The 16,041-nt window shown below is 41.1% G+C and overlaps 1 protein-coding gene across 3 annotated transcripts in view; it reads right to left on the bottom strand.

The window, feature by feature from the left end:
* The window catches only part of vav1 (vav guanine nucleotide exchange factor 1), a 104,176-nt gene that overhangs the window by 63,917 nt on the left and 24,218 nt on the right, over nt 1-16,041 (bottom strand). For 2 of the 3 annotated variants that reach the window (XM_088418583.1, XM_088418584.1), the window contains exons 5-7: nt 5,084-5,142; nt 4,850-4,915; nt 4,658-4,766 (exon numbers count right to left, since the gene is read on the bottom strand). The exons of the other annotated variant lie outside the window; for it this stretch is intronic. In XM_088418583.1, coding sequence (XP_088274709.1) covers nt 4,658-4,766; nt 4,850-4,915; nt 5,084-5,142 — 234 coding nt within the window. The remainder of the gene's footprint in view (nt 1-4,657; nt 4,767-4,849; nt 4,916-5,083; nt 5,143-16,041) is intronic. 3 annotated transcript variants of the gene reach the window in all.

The following is a 16,041-nucleotide window of genomic DNA, read 5'->3' as shown; positions in this document are numbered from 1 at the left end:
AAAATATGAGATATATTGACAGTGCAATGTGTCATTTTATGGGGTCATACATTTAGAAATTCCACATCAGATTTTTATGGGACCAAATTGAGAGGTGTGGTATCCTGATAGCTAAAGATCTTTTTTAATGATTTTTTTTTTTTAAATGATAAAATAACAGTTATATGTGTCATTTTCAGGGGTCACTTATTTTGAAATGCTACATCAGATATTGACAGGAATGGGTGATCTAGTGTATAAATTTTTTTTATAAAAATATAACACTCATTTTTAAATGCCACATCAGATTTTGATGAGACATGATTGGGGAACCCTTGGGATGATTTAGTATCCCCCAGATCAGGTGTGATATTACGATAGCTAAAGTTATTATTTTTAAACGATTTTTAAAAAATGTGATATATTGACAGTTAAATGTGTCATTTTCAGGGTTCACTCATTTTTAAATGCCACATCAGATTTTGATGAGACTCGAATGGGGGACCCCTGGGGTTCTCTAGTATCCCCAGATAAGGTTTGATGTTATGATAGCTAAAGATTTTTTTTTAATGATTTTTTAAAATATGTGATGCATTGATAGAACAATGTGTAATTTTCAGGGGTCACTTATTTTGAAATGCCTCATTCGAGTTTGATGAGACCCAATTGGGGGACCCCTGGGGTGCTCTAGTATCCCCCAGAAGAGGTGAGATGTTACGGTAGCTAAAGAATTTTTTTTTAATTATTATTACAGTATTATTTTTTTTTAAACGTGATACATTCACAGTGTATTTTCAGGGGTCACTCATTGTGAAATGCCACATCCGATTTTGATGAGACACGATATGGGGGACCTGGGGAGCTCTTGTATCCCCCAAATCAGGCGTGGTGTTACGATAGCTAAACTATTTTTTTGCATGATTTTTTTTTTTTAAATGCGATCCTGATCCCCGGCTACAGACGCTAGCTCTTGGGACATGGGATATTACCTCTCTGGCAGGGAAGAAGCCTGAGCTGGTGTGTGAAGCCGAGAAGTTCTGACTAGATATAGTCAGACTCGCCTCCACACACAGCTTGGGCTCTGGTACCAGTCCTCTCGAGAGGGATTGGACTCTTTTCCACTCTGGGGTTGCATGCGGCAAGGGGCGCAGAGCAGGGGTGGGCATACTTATTGTCCCCCAGCCTAGCGTCTACACATTGAAGTTTACCCCAGTGGTCAAGAGGGTAGCCTCCCTCCACCTTCGGGTGGGGGGGACGGGTCCTGACCGTTGTTTGTGCTTATGCATCAAACTACAGTTCAGAGTACTCACCCTGTTTGGAGTCCTTGAAGTGTGTGCTGGAGAGTGCTCCCGCTGTGGACTCCCTTATTCTGCTGGGGGACTTCAATGCTCATGTGGGCAATGACAGTGAGACCTGGAGGGGTGTGACTGGGAGGAACGGCCCCCTCAATCTGATCCCGAACGGTGTTTTATGATTGGACTTCTGTGCTCGTCATGGATTGTCAATAACGAGCACCATGTTCAATCATAGGGGTGTCCATATGTGCACTTGGCAACAGGACACCCTAAGCCACAGTTTGATGATCGACTTTGTGATCGTATCACCGGACTTGCGCCCGCATGTTCTGCACACTCGGGTGAAGAGAGGGGCGGAGCTGTCAACTGAGGATGCCGGTCAGACCTGGCAGGCCAAAACGTATCGTGAGGGTCTGCTGGAAACGTCTGGCAGAGTCCACTGTCAGAAGGAGTTGCAACACCCACCTCCAGCAGAATTTGTCCCATGTCCCGGAGTAGGCGGGGGACATTGAGCCCGAGTAGACCATGTTCCGCGCCTCCATTTTCGAGGCGGCTGATCGGAGTTGTGGCCGTAAGGTGGTCGGTGCCTATCGTGCTGGCAATCCCCAAACCTGCTGGTGTAGGTATGCCGTCAAGCTGAAGAAGGGGTCCTATCAGGCATTTTTGGCCTGTGGGAGGCGTTCGGTGAGGCTATGGAAAACGATTTCCGGATGGCTTCGAGGAAATTCTTGTCCACCATCTGGCGTCTCAGGAGGGGAAAGCAGTGCACCATCAACACTGTGTAAGGGGGGGATGGGCCGCTGCTGACCTCGACTCAGGACGTTGTGAACCAGTGGGCAGAATACTTCAAAGACCTCCTTAATTCCACCAACACGTCTTCCCCTGAGGAAGCAGAGTCTGGAGGCTCCGAGATGGGTTCTCCCAATTCTTGCGCTGAAGTCACAAGGTGGTCAAAATACTCCAGCTGGAGTTTTTAAAGGCTCTGGATGTTGTAGGGCTGTCCTGGCTGACAAGCCTCTGCAATATCGTGTGGTCATCGGTTACAGCACCCCTGGATTGGCAGACTGGGGTGGTGTTCCCCCTTTTTAAGAAAGGGGATCAGAGGATGTGTTCCAACAACAGAGGGATCATACTCCTCAGCAACCACAGTAAAGTCTATTTAGTGGTGCTGGAGAGGAGGGTGCGTTTGAAAGTCGAACCTCCGATTTACTAGAAGCAATTTGGTTTTCATCCCGGCCGTGGAACAGTGGACCAGCTCTACACCCTCGGCAGGATCCACGGGGGTGCATGGGAGTTTGCCCATCCAGTTTACATGTGTTTTGTGGACCTGGAGAAGGCGTTCGACCGTGTCCCTTGTGGAGGTCTGTGGGGGGGGCCTTGGGGAGTACAGGGTACCGAACACCCTGAGACGGGCTGTTCGGTCCCTGTACCACCGATGTCAGAAATTGGTCTGCATTGCCGGCAGTAAGTCGAATCCGTTTCCGGTGGGGATCGGGCTCGGCCAAGGCTGCCCTTTAACACCAATTCTGTTCATTACTTTCATGGACAGAATTTCTAGGCGCAGCCGAAGCGTTGAGGTGGTCTGCTTTGGGAGTCTCAACATTGCATCTCCGCTATTTGCAGACGATGTGGTGCTCTTAGCTTGTTCAGACCGTGACCTCCAACTCTCGCTGGAGCGGTTTGCAGCCGAGTGTGAACCGGGTGGGATGAAGATCAGCACCTCCAAATCTGAGACCATGGTCCTCGATCGGAAAAGGGTGGAGTTTCCTCTATGGGTCAGGGAGGAGGTCCGGCCCCAAGTGGAGGAGTTCAAGTATCTTGTGGTCTTGTTCATAAGTGAGGGTCGGATGGAACGTGACATCGACAGGCAGATCGGTGCAGCGTCTGCGGTAATGCAGATTCTGTACCGGCCTGTCGTGATGAAGAGAGAGCTGAACCGAAGGGCAAAGCTCTCTATTTACTGGTTGATCTATGTTGCTGCCCTCACCTATGGTCACGAACTGTGGGTCGTGACTGAAAGAACGAGATTCCAGATACAAGCGGCTGAAATGAGTTTCTTTAGCAGGGTGTCTGGGCTCTCCCTTAGAGATAGGGTGAGGAGCTCAGTCATCTGGGAGGGACTTGGGGTCGAGCCGCTGGTCCTCCGTGTTGAGAGGAGCCAGTTGAGGTGGTTCGGGTTCAGGTTAGGATGCCTCCCAGACGCCTCCCTGGGAGGAGGCCCTGGGGATGACCCAGGATACGCTGGAGGGACTATGACTGTCGGCTGGCCTGGGAACGCCTTGGGATCCTCCCAGCACAACTGGATGAAGTGGCCAGGGAGAGGGAAGTCTGGGCAACCCTGCAGAGCGACCCGCCCTCGATAAGCGGAAGAAAATGGATGGATGGCATTAGATTTCGCTGGGATCCAGTTTGGGGGACCCCTGGGGTTGTATAGTGTCTTCCAGGACTAATTTGGTAATATGATATCTAAAGAAAATAAATGAATGAAATCAGGTACCATGACAGTGAAGTATTGATGTTTCAGGGAACTTAATTTTTTTTTTACTTTTAAGACCAGATTGTGAGGAGACAGCATTTCCGGGAGACCTGCACTTAGTAAGGTTTCTCCAGGATTCATCTAATGTTATGATACCATTGGGATCCTTTTTAATAATAAAAAACAAACAAAAATAAACACATACTTGTATTTATCTGCAATATGCTTATTTGAAACTCAAATTATTTTGTCTTTTTTAACCCCACGTTTTCACGTCCATGTAGGAAAATTGGACATCTTTTACTTTGAAACTGACGAGCGCCTCTCGTTGATGGCCCTTTACCGTAATGCCTAGTAAATCAAATGAGAGGTCCGGCTCATATGACTTCCTTTTTGCGACAGCGGGACGGCTTGACCGTAGTTTATTTTTCTAGTTTTCAGTGACCTAAAGAGGGTAATGGTCGACGAGCATTGTTCAAATAAAGCAGACCAAAAGAAAAGAAAGTCTGGTTGTTTGAAATGTTGTTATCAAGCCGTCTAGCTGGCGAAAAACCTGATGCTTTTGGAGTGAGGGCGGCATATAGACGGTTAGCTTCATGACCTCATGGCTATTCATCCTTCACTCTGCCAATGGAAACATAAATGAAATTCAGTTTGAATGCTGGCAACCAGGACGTCAGACTTTCCCAAAGCTATGTGCTGGTCCTCACAAAATGTCGTCTTCTATTGTTCAAAACACAAACACTTTTGGCCATATGTTTACACCATAATCAAGAAAATAAGAAAGTCCTTAAGTGGTGCTTTAAGTAGGTGACAGACTCTAGGAAAATGAAGCAGATTGCGAGGTAAAGTCGAGAGATGTGCATGTATGCAGTATACTGGTAATAAGGTAGGCAAATAAGCTCACAATTTCCGGTTGTTGGACAGTCCTCATCAAGTCTTCATAGATTTCATCCCCCTCCGCTTCTTCATCGTCTACACAGTCATACAAATCGTCGGCTTCATCTACCGTGTCGCTGTAGAACGCCATCCATGTTACACACATTTATGTAGACGGATACTTGACTTTTTTCATGATCTGATTGAAATGCTTGCTTACTCAATCTGGTCGGACAGGCCGTTGTAGATGTCCTCATCTGAAATGCCTACTCCTACAGGGAAAGGTCTGCAGGACATTATTATTATTATTATTATTATTATTATTATTATTATTATTATTGCAGTTATTGTTATTGTTATTATGATCATATTTATGATTATTAGAATAATACACAGCATTTATAAAGTATGTATATGTTTTTTATGATATTTTTAATCATTATGATGTACTTACTGGAGCCTTCTTTGTGTCGCAATGGGTGAGTGAGACAGGATAGACAAAGTGCTAAGTACCTGGTGGACAACAGACACACATGCACGAGCATACAAAACTTCAATGAATTTGATGATAAAAAGGCAAACTATTAGCATTACATTAACAATGATGTCATGGGTCAGTAGAAAAGACACTTACCGAATGCACATGTCAAACACATTTGACACTTCTTGGAAAATATTACGAGTATATGTATGTTGTCCGATTAGATTTAAGAATGGTATCAGCAAGCAAAAGTAGAAAACAAATCTGTTATTTGAATATTTTAAAAAAGTATGCAAATCACAAAGAAAGAAAAACAGGGACAGAAATATGCTAAGATTAAATACAAAAAAAATGCACAAAATTTCTCACTTTATTACAGTCTGACCAAAATCCAATTTTATTATTTCTAATATATAATCCAATAAATGAAAAAGGTACTCAAAAAAAGTCCAGATTAAATACAAACAGAAAGGGAAATTAAAAAGGTCAATTACTCAATAAAATCCAATACAAATAAAGACGTATTATATTGAAACAAAAATGCATTTAATAATTTATTTTAAAACTGCCATGATTAAATACTTAAAAAATAAGAAATAAACTAGAGCTGCAAGCAGCTATAAAGGGCCCTCGCAGACCTGTGCACGTTGGGGTATTAACAGGTCGGGGTATGAACAAGGACTATGAACGATGAAAAAGTAGTTGTAGATGACTTCAGTGCAGGACTCTTACCAAATATGTAAAATTTAGACAAGGTGGGACAATGTGGGTGGAGTAACTGCAGCTTTTATTGTTCCAATTTTGTGACTTTCAATGCGATATAGGCCACATTCACTGTCGAAACATTGTACTGATTTGTGGAGGCCAAAGGCATGGCCACTGGCTTTTCAAAAAACATTTAAGGGATGTCACTTCAAGGGGCTCAGCAGAGTACATAAAAACATTAAGGATTTGCTATATTTTTTGCTGCCACTAGGTGGCGCTCGTACTATGATTAAAAAATAGGCTTGTAGGTGTGTTTCACATTGGACTCCCATCCCATATATGAAGTTTTAAAAATATAAGATCGTCTAGGTCCAATTACAGCAACTTTTACCGTTTTCGCGCGAGACATCGGATTTTGAGTTGGCATAGAGGCCACGCCCTTTAATGAAAAGTCATAAAAGTTGAGAACCTTAATGTTCCAATGTGTCATAGCTTTTCTGACCATTTTTGAGTGCATTTAGTCAAACAGGCATTTCACAGTACATAAAAGTATAAAAAATGAGATTTTTGTCCGCCACTGGGTGGCGCTGTAAATGATTTGAAGTCCCAGGAAAGTTTCAGATGGTTTGAAGGTGGCATAGCTGAGTTATTAAGATTTTTGTCACTCTTGGCGAAGGAAGTATTAAACATAATTTGAAGCTCCGCCCCCATCTTTTATGTCAAGAGATCTTCACGATATTTGGCCTATGTGTGCCCCTCAGTTGGATAATGATTCATGCCAAAGTTGAAGGTAATGGGGTTAATCATTTAAGAGAAAAAGACACTAGTTTGAGACCAGCTAACGTCTAAGAATGGGACAAAACTGCATTATGAAAAAATTCATAACAATTTTTCTGTACATCCTAGCACATCACTTCTATTGACTTTTTTGTAGGTCTTGCAGTCCTTCATTTGCCTACAAAGTTTCATAGCTGTAGGTCAAACCAAACAGGATTGACTGTAATCTTTCGACTAATGACATTTTTTGCAGCCACTAGGTGGTGCTAGCTTTAAACTGGAATATATTTTTGTCGATATGTTCAGGAGAATATTTTCATCCAATGTGTGAAATTGTGAGAAGATCAGAGCATCTGGGTCAAATTACAGCAACTTTTACTGGACAGATAAAGCTTCGGAATGAAAATGGTCGTAGAGGCCACGCCCATTTTCGAAACTTCGTAAAATTTGGTGGAGGTAAGCAAGGCTGTCTAGAGGCTTTTCAGACTTAATTTCAGCGATATTACATGAAAGGGCTCAGCTAAACACTTAAAAACGTTTAAAAAATGCTATATTTTTGGCTGCCACTAGGTGGCGCTCGCACTATGACAAAAAATACGTTGATAGGTGTATACTGCATTGGAAATCCATCAAATATATGAAGTTTAGAAAAGATAAGACCATCTGGGACCAAACACAGCAACTTTGTTCGTTTTGGCGAGACTTCAGACTGAGATTTTTGTTTGCCACTAAATGGCCTTAAAAGCAATTGAAGATTTTTTTAAAGACTTGTGTTAAGGACTTGAGTCTCCATGTGTCTGTGAAGTTTTAGATTTTTCTAAGCTGGTAAAGCTGAGTTATAAAGATTTGTTTCACATGTGGCAAAGTAATCATCAAAGGCATAATATGAAGCCCCGGCCCCAACATATTTGATGGCGGATCATCACAAAAATTTGAACATTTGTGCCTCACACTCAGATAAAACATCACAGCAAATTTGAAGTCGATCGGGTCAAGCGTTTGGGAGAAAAAAGGAGCAGTTTGGGACCTGCAAATGAGCAAAAACGGGCCAAAGGTGCACATTCAAAAATTCATAACTCTCTTTCTGTACATCTGAGCATATGGCTCGCGCTGACTTTTTTGTAGGGCTCGAGTTCCTACATAAGGCTACAAATTTTTGTAGCTCTAGGTCAAATGGGCCGGGAGTAAGAGGCTATTTTCCACTCATAAGGCCATTTTGGGGCCAATTACAGCCACTTTTTTCGTTTTGGCGAGTCATCTGACTTTGAAGTGGCGTGCAGACCACGCCCATTATCGAAAAGTCATAAAATTTTAAAATCTTAATATTCCATGTCTTAATGATATTCTGACCAATTTTCACTAGTTTTACTCAAACAGACTGAGCACAATACATGAAACTGTAAAAAATGACATTTTAATCAACCACTAGGCGGCGCTAGTAGGTATTGAAAAAAACTTTTTTCAAAGGTGTTAAAGACATAAGTTTCCATGTGTCTATGAAGTTTTAGATTTTTTTAAGCTAGTACATCAAAGTTATTAAGGTTTTTGTCCCTCTTGGCGAAGGAAAAATTGAACACATAATTTGAAGCCAAGCCCCTATCATATATGTCAGCGGATCTGCACCAAATTTTGCCCACTTGTGCCCCTATGTCTAATTATAGACCACAGCAAATTTGAAGGCGATTGAGTAAAGCGTTTAGGAGAAACAAGGAGCAGTTTGGGACCTGCAAACGTGCAAAAATGGGCCAAAAATGCACATTCAAAAATTCATAACTCTTTTTCTGTACATCTGAGCACATGGCTCGCGCTGACTTTTTTGTAGGTCTCTAGGTCCTACATATGCCTAAAAATTTTCGTAGCTCTAGGTCAAACGGGCTGGGACCAGGTGCACTTTTTCGACCTTAGGTGGCGCTGCAGAGCCATTTTTTTTGCATTTTTTTGGGAAACACAAAAATATCCAATTTTTCACCGGGCCCGACAAATGTGCAAATTTTGGTGACTTTTCGTGCATGTTTAGGCCCTCAAAAATGGAAAAGCGCTGCACAGTAAATAATAATAATAACTAGAGCTGCAAGCAGCTATAAAGGGCCCTCGCAGACCTGTGCACGTTGGGGTATGAACAGGTCGGGGTATGAACAAGGACTATGAATGATGAAAAATTTGTTGTAGATCACTTCAGTGCAGGACTTTTACCAAATATGTAAAATTTAGACAAGGTGGGACAATGTGGGTGGAGTTACTGCAGCTTTTACTGTTCCAATTTTGTTACTTTCAATGCCATATAGGCCACACCCACTGTGGAAACATCGTACCGATTTGTGGAGGGCATAAGGCATGGCCACTGGCTTTTCAGAAAACATTTAAGGGATATCACTTCAAGGGGCTCAGCACATAAAACGTTAAGGATTTGCTATAGTTTTTGCTGCCACTAGGTGGCGCTCGTACTATGATAAAAAAATAGGCCTGTAGGTGTGTTTCACATTGGACTCCCATCCCATATATGAAGTTTTAAAAATATCAGATCGTCTAGGTCCAATTACAGCAACTTTTACCGTTTGCGCGCGAGACATCAGATTTTGAGTTGGCATAGAGGCCACGCCCTTTAATGAAAAGTCATAAAAGTTGAGAACCTTAATGTTCCAATGTGTCATAGCTTTTCTGACCATTTTTGAGTTCATTTAGTCAAACAGGCATTTCACAGTACATAAAAGTAAAAAAAAATAGATTTTTGTCCGCCACTGGGTGGCGCTGTAAATGATTTGAAAGTTTATCACATAGCTGTATTATTGCATGACTTTTAAAGTCCCAGGAAAGTTTCAGGTGGTTTAAAGCTGTCATACCGGAGTTATTAAGTTTTTTGTCACTCTTGGCAAAGGAAGTATTAAACATAATTTGAAGCTCCGCCCCCATCTTTTATGTCGAGAGATCTTCACGATATTTAGACTATGTGTGCCCCTCAGTTGGATAATGATTCATGCCAAAGTTGAAGGTAATGGGGTGAATCGTTCAAGAGAAAAAGGCACTAGTTTGAGACCAGCTAATGTCTAAGAATGGGACAAAACTGCACATTAAAAAAATTCATAACAATTTTTCTGTACATCCTAGCAAATCACTTCTATTGACATTTTTGTAGGTCTTACAGTCCTCCATTAGCCTACAAAGTTTCATAGCTGTCGGTCAAACCAAACAGGATTGACTGTAATCTTTCGACTAATGACTTTTTTTGCAGCCACTAGGTGGCGCTAGCTTTAAACTGGAATAAATTTTTGTCGCTATATTCAGGAGAATATTTTTATCCAATGTGTGAAATTGTGAGAAGATCAGATCATCTGGGTCAAATTACAGCAACTTTTACTGGACAGATAAAGCTTCGGAATGAAAATGGTCATAGAGGCCACGCCCATTATCGAAACTTCGTAAAATTTGGTGGAGGACAGCAAGGCTGTCTAGAGGCTTTTCAGACTTAATTTCAGCGATATTACTTCAAAGGGCTCAGCTAAACACATAAAAACGTTTAAAAAATGCTATATTTTTGCCTGCCACTAGGTGGCGCTCACACTATAGCAAAAAATAAGTTGATAGGTGTATTCCGCATTGGAAATCCATCAAATATGTAATGTTTAGAAAAGATAAGACCATCTGGGTCCAAATACAGCAACTTTGTTCGTTTTCGCGAGAAATCAGACTGACATTTTTGTTTGCCACTAGGTGGCCTTATAAGCAATTGAAGATTTTTTTAAACACATGTGTTAAGGGCTTGAGTCTCCATGTGTCTGTGAAGTGTCAGATTTTTCCAAGCTTGGAAAGCTGAGTTATAAAGGTTTGTTTCACATGTGGCAAAGTAATCATCAAAGGCTTAATATGAAGCCCCGCCCCCAACATATTTGATTGCGGATCGTCACGAAAATTTGAACAATTGGGCCTCACAGTCAGATAAAACATCACAGCAAATTTGAAGTCGATCGGGTCAAGCGTTTGGGAGAAAAAAGGAGCAATTCGGGACCTGCAAATGAGCAAAAACGGGCCAAAGGTGCACATTCAAAAATTCATAACTCTCTTTATGTACATCTGAGCATATGGCTCACGCTGACTTTTTTGTAGGGCTTGAGGTCCTACATAAGGCTACAAATTTTTGGAGCTCTAGGTCAAATGGGCCGGGAGTAAGAGGCTATTTTCCACTCATAAGGCCATTTTGGGGCCAATTACAGACACTTTTTTTGTTTTGGCGAGTCATCTGACTTTGAAGTGGCGTGCAGACCACGCCCATGATCGAAAAGTCATAAAATTTTAAAATCTTAATATTCCATGTCTTAATGATATTCTGACTAATTTTCACTAGTTTTACTCAAACAGACTGAGCACAATACATGAAACTGTAAAAAATGACATTTTAATCAACCACTAGGCGGCGCTAGTAGGTATTGAAAAAAACTTTTTTCAAAGGTGTTAAAGACATAAGTTCCCGTGTGTCAATGAAGTTTTAGATTTTTTTAAGCTAGTACAACAAAGTTATTAAGGTTTATGTCACTCTTGGCGAAGGAAAAATTGAACACATAATTTGAAGCCACGCCCCTATCATATATGTCAGCTAATCTACACCAAATTTTGCCCACTTGTGCCCCTATGTGTGAATATGGACCACAGCAAATTTGAAGGCGATTGAGTACAGCGTTTAGGAGAAACAAGGAGCAGTTTGGGACCTGCAAACGTGCAAAAATGGGCCAAAAATGCACATTCAAAAATTCATAACTCTTTTTCTGTACATCTGAGCACATGGCTCGCGCTGACTTTTTTGTAGGTCTCTAGGTCCTACATATGGCTAAAAATTTTCGTAGCTCTAGGTCAAACGGGCCGGGACCAGGTGCACTTTTTCAACCTTAGGTGGCGCTGCAGAGCCATTTTTTTTGCATTGTTTTTGGAAACACAAAAATATCCAATTTTTCACCGGGCCCGACAAATGTGCAAATTTTGGTGACTTTTCGTGCATGTTTAGGCCCTCAAAAATGGAAAAGCGCTGCACAGTAAATAATAATAATAATAACTAGAGCTGCAAGCAGCTATAAAGGGCCCTCGCAGACCTGTGCACGTTGGGGTATGAACAGGTCGGGGTATGAACAAGGACTATGAATGATGAAAAATTTGTTGTAGATCACTTCAGTGCAGGACTATTACCAAATATGTAAAATTTAGACAAGGTGGGACAATGTGTGTGGAGTTACTGCAGCTTTTATTGTTCAAATTTTGTGACTTTCAATGCCATATAGGCCACACCCACTGTCGAAACATTGTACTGATTTGTGGGGGGCATAAGGCATGGCCACTGGCTTTTCAGAAAACATTTAAGGGATATATCACTTCAAGGGGCTCAGCAGAGTACATAAAAACATTAAGGATTTGCTATATTTTTTGCTGCCACTAGGTGGCGCTCGTACTATGATAAAAAATAGGCTTGTAGGTGTGTTTCACATTGGACTCCCATCCCATATATGAAGTTTTGCAAACATCAGATCATCTAGGTCCAATTACAGCAACTTTTACCGTTTTGGGGAGACATCAGACTTTGAGTTTGCATAGAGGCCACACCCTTTAATGAAAAGTCATAAAAGTTGAGAACCTTAATGTTCCAATGTGTCATAGCTTTTCTGACCATTTTTTAGTTCATTTAGTCAAACAGGCATTTCACAGTACATAAAAGTATAAAAAATGATATTTTTGTCCGCCACTGGGTGGCGCTGTAAATGATTTGAAAGTTTATCACATAGCTGTATTATTGCATTACTTTTAAAGGCCCAGGAAAGTTTCAGATGGTTTGAAGCTGTCATAGCTGAGTTATTAAGATTTTTGTTACTCTTGGCAAAGGAAGTATTAAACATAATTTGAAGCTCCGCCCCCATCTTTTATGTCAAGAGATCTTCACGATATTTGGACTATGTGTGCCCCTCAGTTGGATAATGATTCATGCCAAAGTTGAAGGTAATGGGGTGAATCATTTAAGAGAAAAAGGCACTAGTTTGAGACCAGCTAATGTCTAAGAATGGGACAAAACTGCACATTAAAAAAATTCATAACAATTTTTCTGTACATCCTAGCACATCACTTGTATTGACTTTTTTGTAGGGCATGCAGTCCTTCATTTGCCTACAAAGTTTCATAGCTGTAGGTCAAACCAAACAGGATTGACTGTAATCGTTCGACTAATGACATTTTTTGCAGCCACTAAGTGGCGCTAGCTTTAAACTGGAATATATTTTTGTCGATATGTTCAGGAGAATATTTTCATCCAATGTGTGAAATTGTGAGAAGATCAGATCATCTGGGTAAAATTACAGCAACTTTTACTGGACAGATAAAAATTCGGAATGAAAATGGCCGTAGAGGCCACACCCATTATCGAAACTTCGTAAAATTTGGTGGAGGTCAGCAGGGCTGTCTAGAGGCTTTTCAGACTTAATTTCAGCGATATTACTTCAAAGGGCTCAGCTAAACACATAAAAATGTTTAAAAAATGCTATATTTTTGGCTGCCACTAGGTGGCGCTCGCACTATAACAAAAAATACGTTAATAGGTGTATTCCGCATTGGAAACCCATCAAATATATGAAGTTTAGAAAAGATAAGCCCATCTGGGACCAAACACAGCAACTTTGTTCGTTTTGGCGAGACATCAGACTGACATTTTTGTTTGCCACTAGATGGCTTTATAAGCAATTGAAGATTTTTTTAAACACTTGTGTTAAGGGCTTGAGTCTTCATGTGTCTGTGAATTTTCAGATTTTTCCAAGCTTGTAAAGCTGAGTTATAAAGGTTTGTTTCACATGTGGCAAAGTAATCATCAAAGGCATAATATAAAGCCCCGCCCCCAACATATTTGATGGCGGATCATCACAAAAATGTGAACAATTGTGCCTCACAGTCAGATAAAACATCACAGCAAATTTGAAGTCGATCAGGTCAAGGGTTTGGGAGAAAAAAGGAGCAGTTCGGGACCTGCAAATGAGCAAAAACGGGCCAAAGGTGCACATTCAAAAATTCATAACTCTCTTTCTGTACATCTGAGCATATGGCTCGCGCTGACTTTTTTGTAGGGCTCGAGGTCCTACATAAGTCTACAAATTTTTGGAGCTCTAGGTCAAACGGGCCGGGAGTGAGAGGCTATTTTCCACTCATAAGGCCATTTTGGGGCCAATTACAGCCACTTTTTTCGTTTTGGCGAGTCATCTGACTTTGAGGTGGCGTGCAGACTACGCCCATTATCGAAAAGTCGTAAAATTTTAAAGCCTTAATATTCCATGTCTTAATGATATTCTGACCAATTTTCATTTGTTTTACTCAAACAGACTGAGCACAATACATGAAAGTGTAAAAAATGACATTTTAATCAACCACTAGGCGGCGCTAGTAGGTATTTGAAAAAACTTTTTTCAAAGGTGTTAAAGACATAAGTTTCCATGTGTCTATGAAGTTTTAGATTTTTTTAAGCTAGTACATCAAAGTTATTAAGGTTTATGTCCCTCTTGGCGAAGGAAAAATACAACACATAATTTGAAGCCACGCCCCTATCATATATGCCAGCGGATCTGCACCAAATTTTGCCCACTTGTGCCCCTATGTGTGAATATGGACCACAGCAAATTTGAAGGTGATTGAGTAAAGCGTTTAGGAGAAACAAGGAGCAGTTTGGGACCTACAAACGTGCAAAAATGGGCCAAAAATGCACATTCAAAAATTCATAACTCTTTTTCTGTACATCTGAGCACATGGCTCGCGCTGACTTTTTTGTAGGTCTCTAGGTCCTACATATGCCTAAAAATTTTCGTAGCTCTAGGTCAAACGGGCCGGGACCAGGTGCACTTTTTCAACCTTAGGTGGCGCTGCAGAGCCATTTTTTTTGCATTGTTTTGGGAAACACAAAAATATCAAATTTTTCACCGGGCCCGACAAATGTGCAAATTTTGGTGACTTTTCGTGCATGTTTAGGCCCTCAAAAATGGAAAAGCGCTGCACAGTAAATAATAATAATAATAATAATAATAATAATAATAATCTGGAGAAAAACAAGAGGGCTCTCGCAGCGGTAGCTGCTCGGGCCCTAATAATAATAATAATCTGGAGAAAAACAAGAGGGCTCTCGCAGCGGTAGCTGCTCGGGCCCTAATAATAATCTGGAGAAAAACAAGAGGGCTCTCGCAGCGGTAGCTGCTCGGGCCCTAACTAGAGCTGCAAGCAGCTATAAAGGGCCCTCGCAGACCTGTGCACGTTGGGGTATGAACAGGTCGGGGTATGAACAAGGACTATGAACGATCAAAAAGTAGTTGTAGATGACTTCAGTGCAGGACTCTTACCAAATATGTAAAATTTAGACAAGGTGGGACAATGTGGGTGGAGTTACTGCAGCTTTTATTGTTCCAATTTTGTGACTTTCAATGCCATATAGGCCACACCCACTGTCGAAACATCGCACTCATTTGTGGAGGGCATAAGGCATGGCCACTGGCTTTTCAGAAAACATTTAAGGGATATCACTTCAAGGGGCTCAGCAGAGTACATAAAAACATTAAGGATTTGCTATATTTTTTGCTGCCACTAGGTGGCGCTCGTACTATGATAAAAATAGGCTTGTAGGTGTGTTTCACATTGGACTCCCATCCCATATATGAAGTTTTGCAAACATCAGATCATCTAGGTCCAATTACAGCAACTTTTACCGTTTTGGCGAGACATCAGACTTTGAGTTTGCATAGAGGCCACGCCCTTTAATGAAAAGTCATATAAGTTGAGAACCTTAATGTTCCAATGTGTCATAGCTTTTCTGACCATTTTTGAGTTCATTTAGTCAAACAGGCATTTCAGAGTACATAAAAGTATAAAAAATGAGATTTTTGTCCGCCACTGGGTGGCGCTGTAAATGATTTGAAAGTTTATCACATAGCTGTATTATTGCATTACTTTTAAAGGCCCAGGAAAGTTTCAGATGGTTTGAAGCTGTCATAGCTGAGTTAATAATATTTTTGTCACTCTTGGCGAAGGAAATATTAAACATAATTTGAAGCTCCGCCCCCATCTTTTATGTCAAGAGATCTTCACGATATTTGGGCTATGTGTGCCCCTCAGTTGGATAATGATTCATGCCAAAGTTGAAGGTAATGGGGTGAATCGTTTAAGAGAAAAAGGCACGAGGTTTGAGACCAGCTAATGTCTAAGAATGGGACAAAACTGCACATTAAAAAAATTTATAACAATTTTTCTGTACATCTTAGCACATCACTTCTATGGACTATTTTGTAGGTCTTGCAGTCCTTCATTTGCCTACAAAGTTTCATAGCTGTAGGTCAAACCAAACAGGATTGACTGTAATCTTTCGACTAATGACATTTTTTGCAGCCACTAGGTGGCGCTAGCTTTAAACTGGAATATATTTGTGTCGATACGTTCAGGAGAATATTATCATT

This window comes from Hippichthys cyanospilos, chromosome 7, assembly GCF_059441005.1.
Source record: "Hippichthys cyanospilos isolate Australia breed blue-spotted pipefish chromosome 7, RoL_Hcya_1.0, whole genome shotgun sequence".
Classification (NCBI taxonomy): Eukaryota; Metazoa; Chordata; class Actinopteri; order Syngnathiformes; family Syngnathidae; genus Hippichthys; species Hippichthys cyanospilos.
The sequence above is the reverse complement of the archived record's forward strand: the minus strand, read 5'-3'. Positions and strand labels throughout refer to the sequence as shown.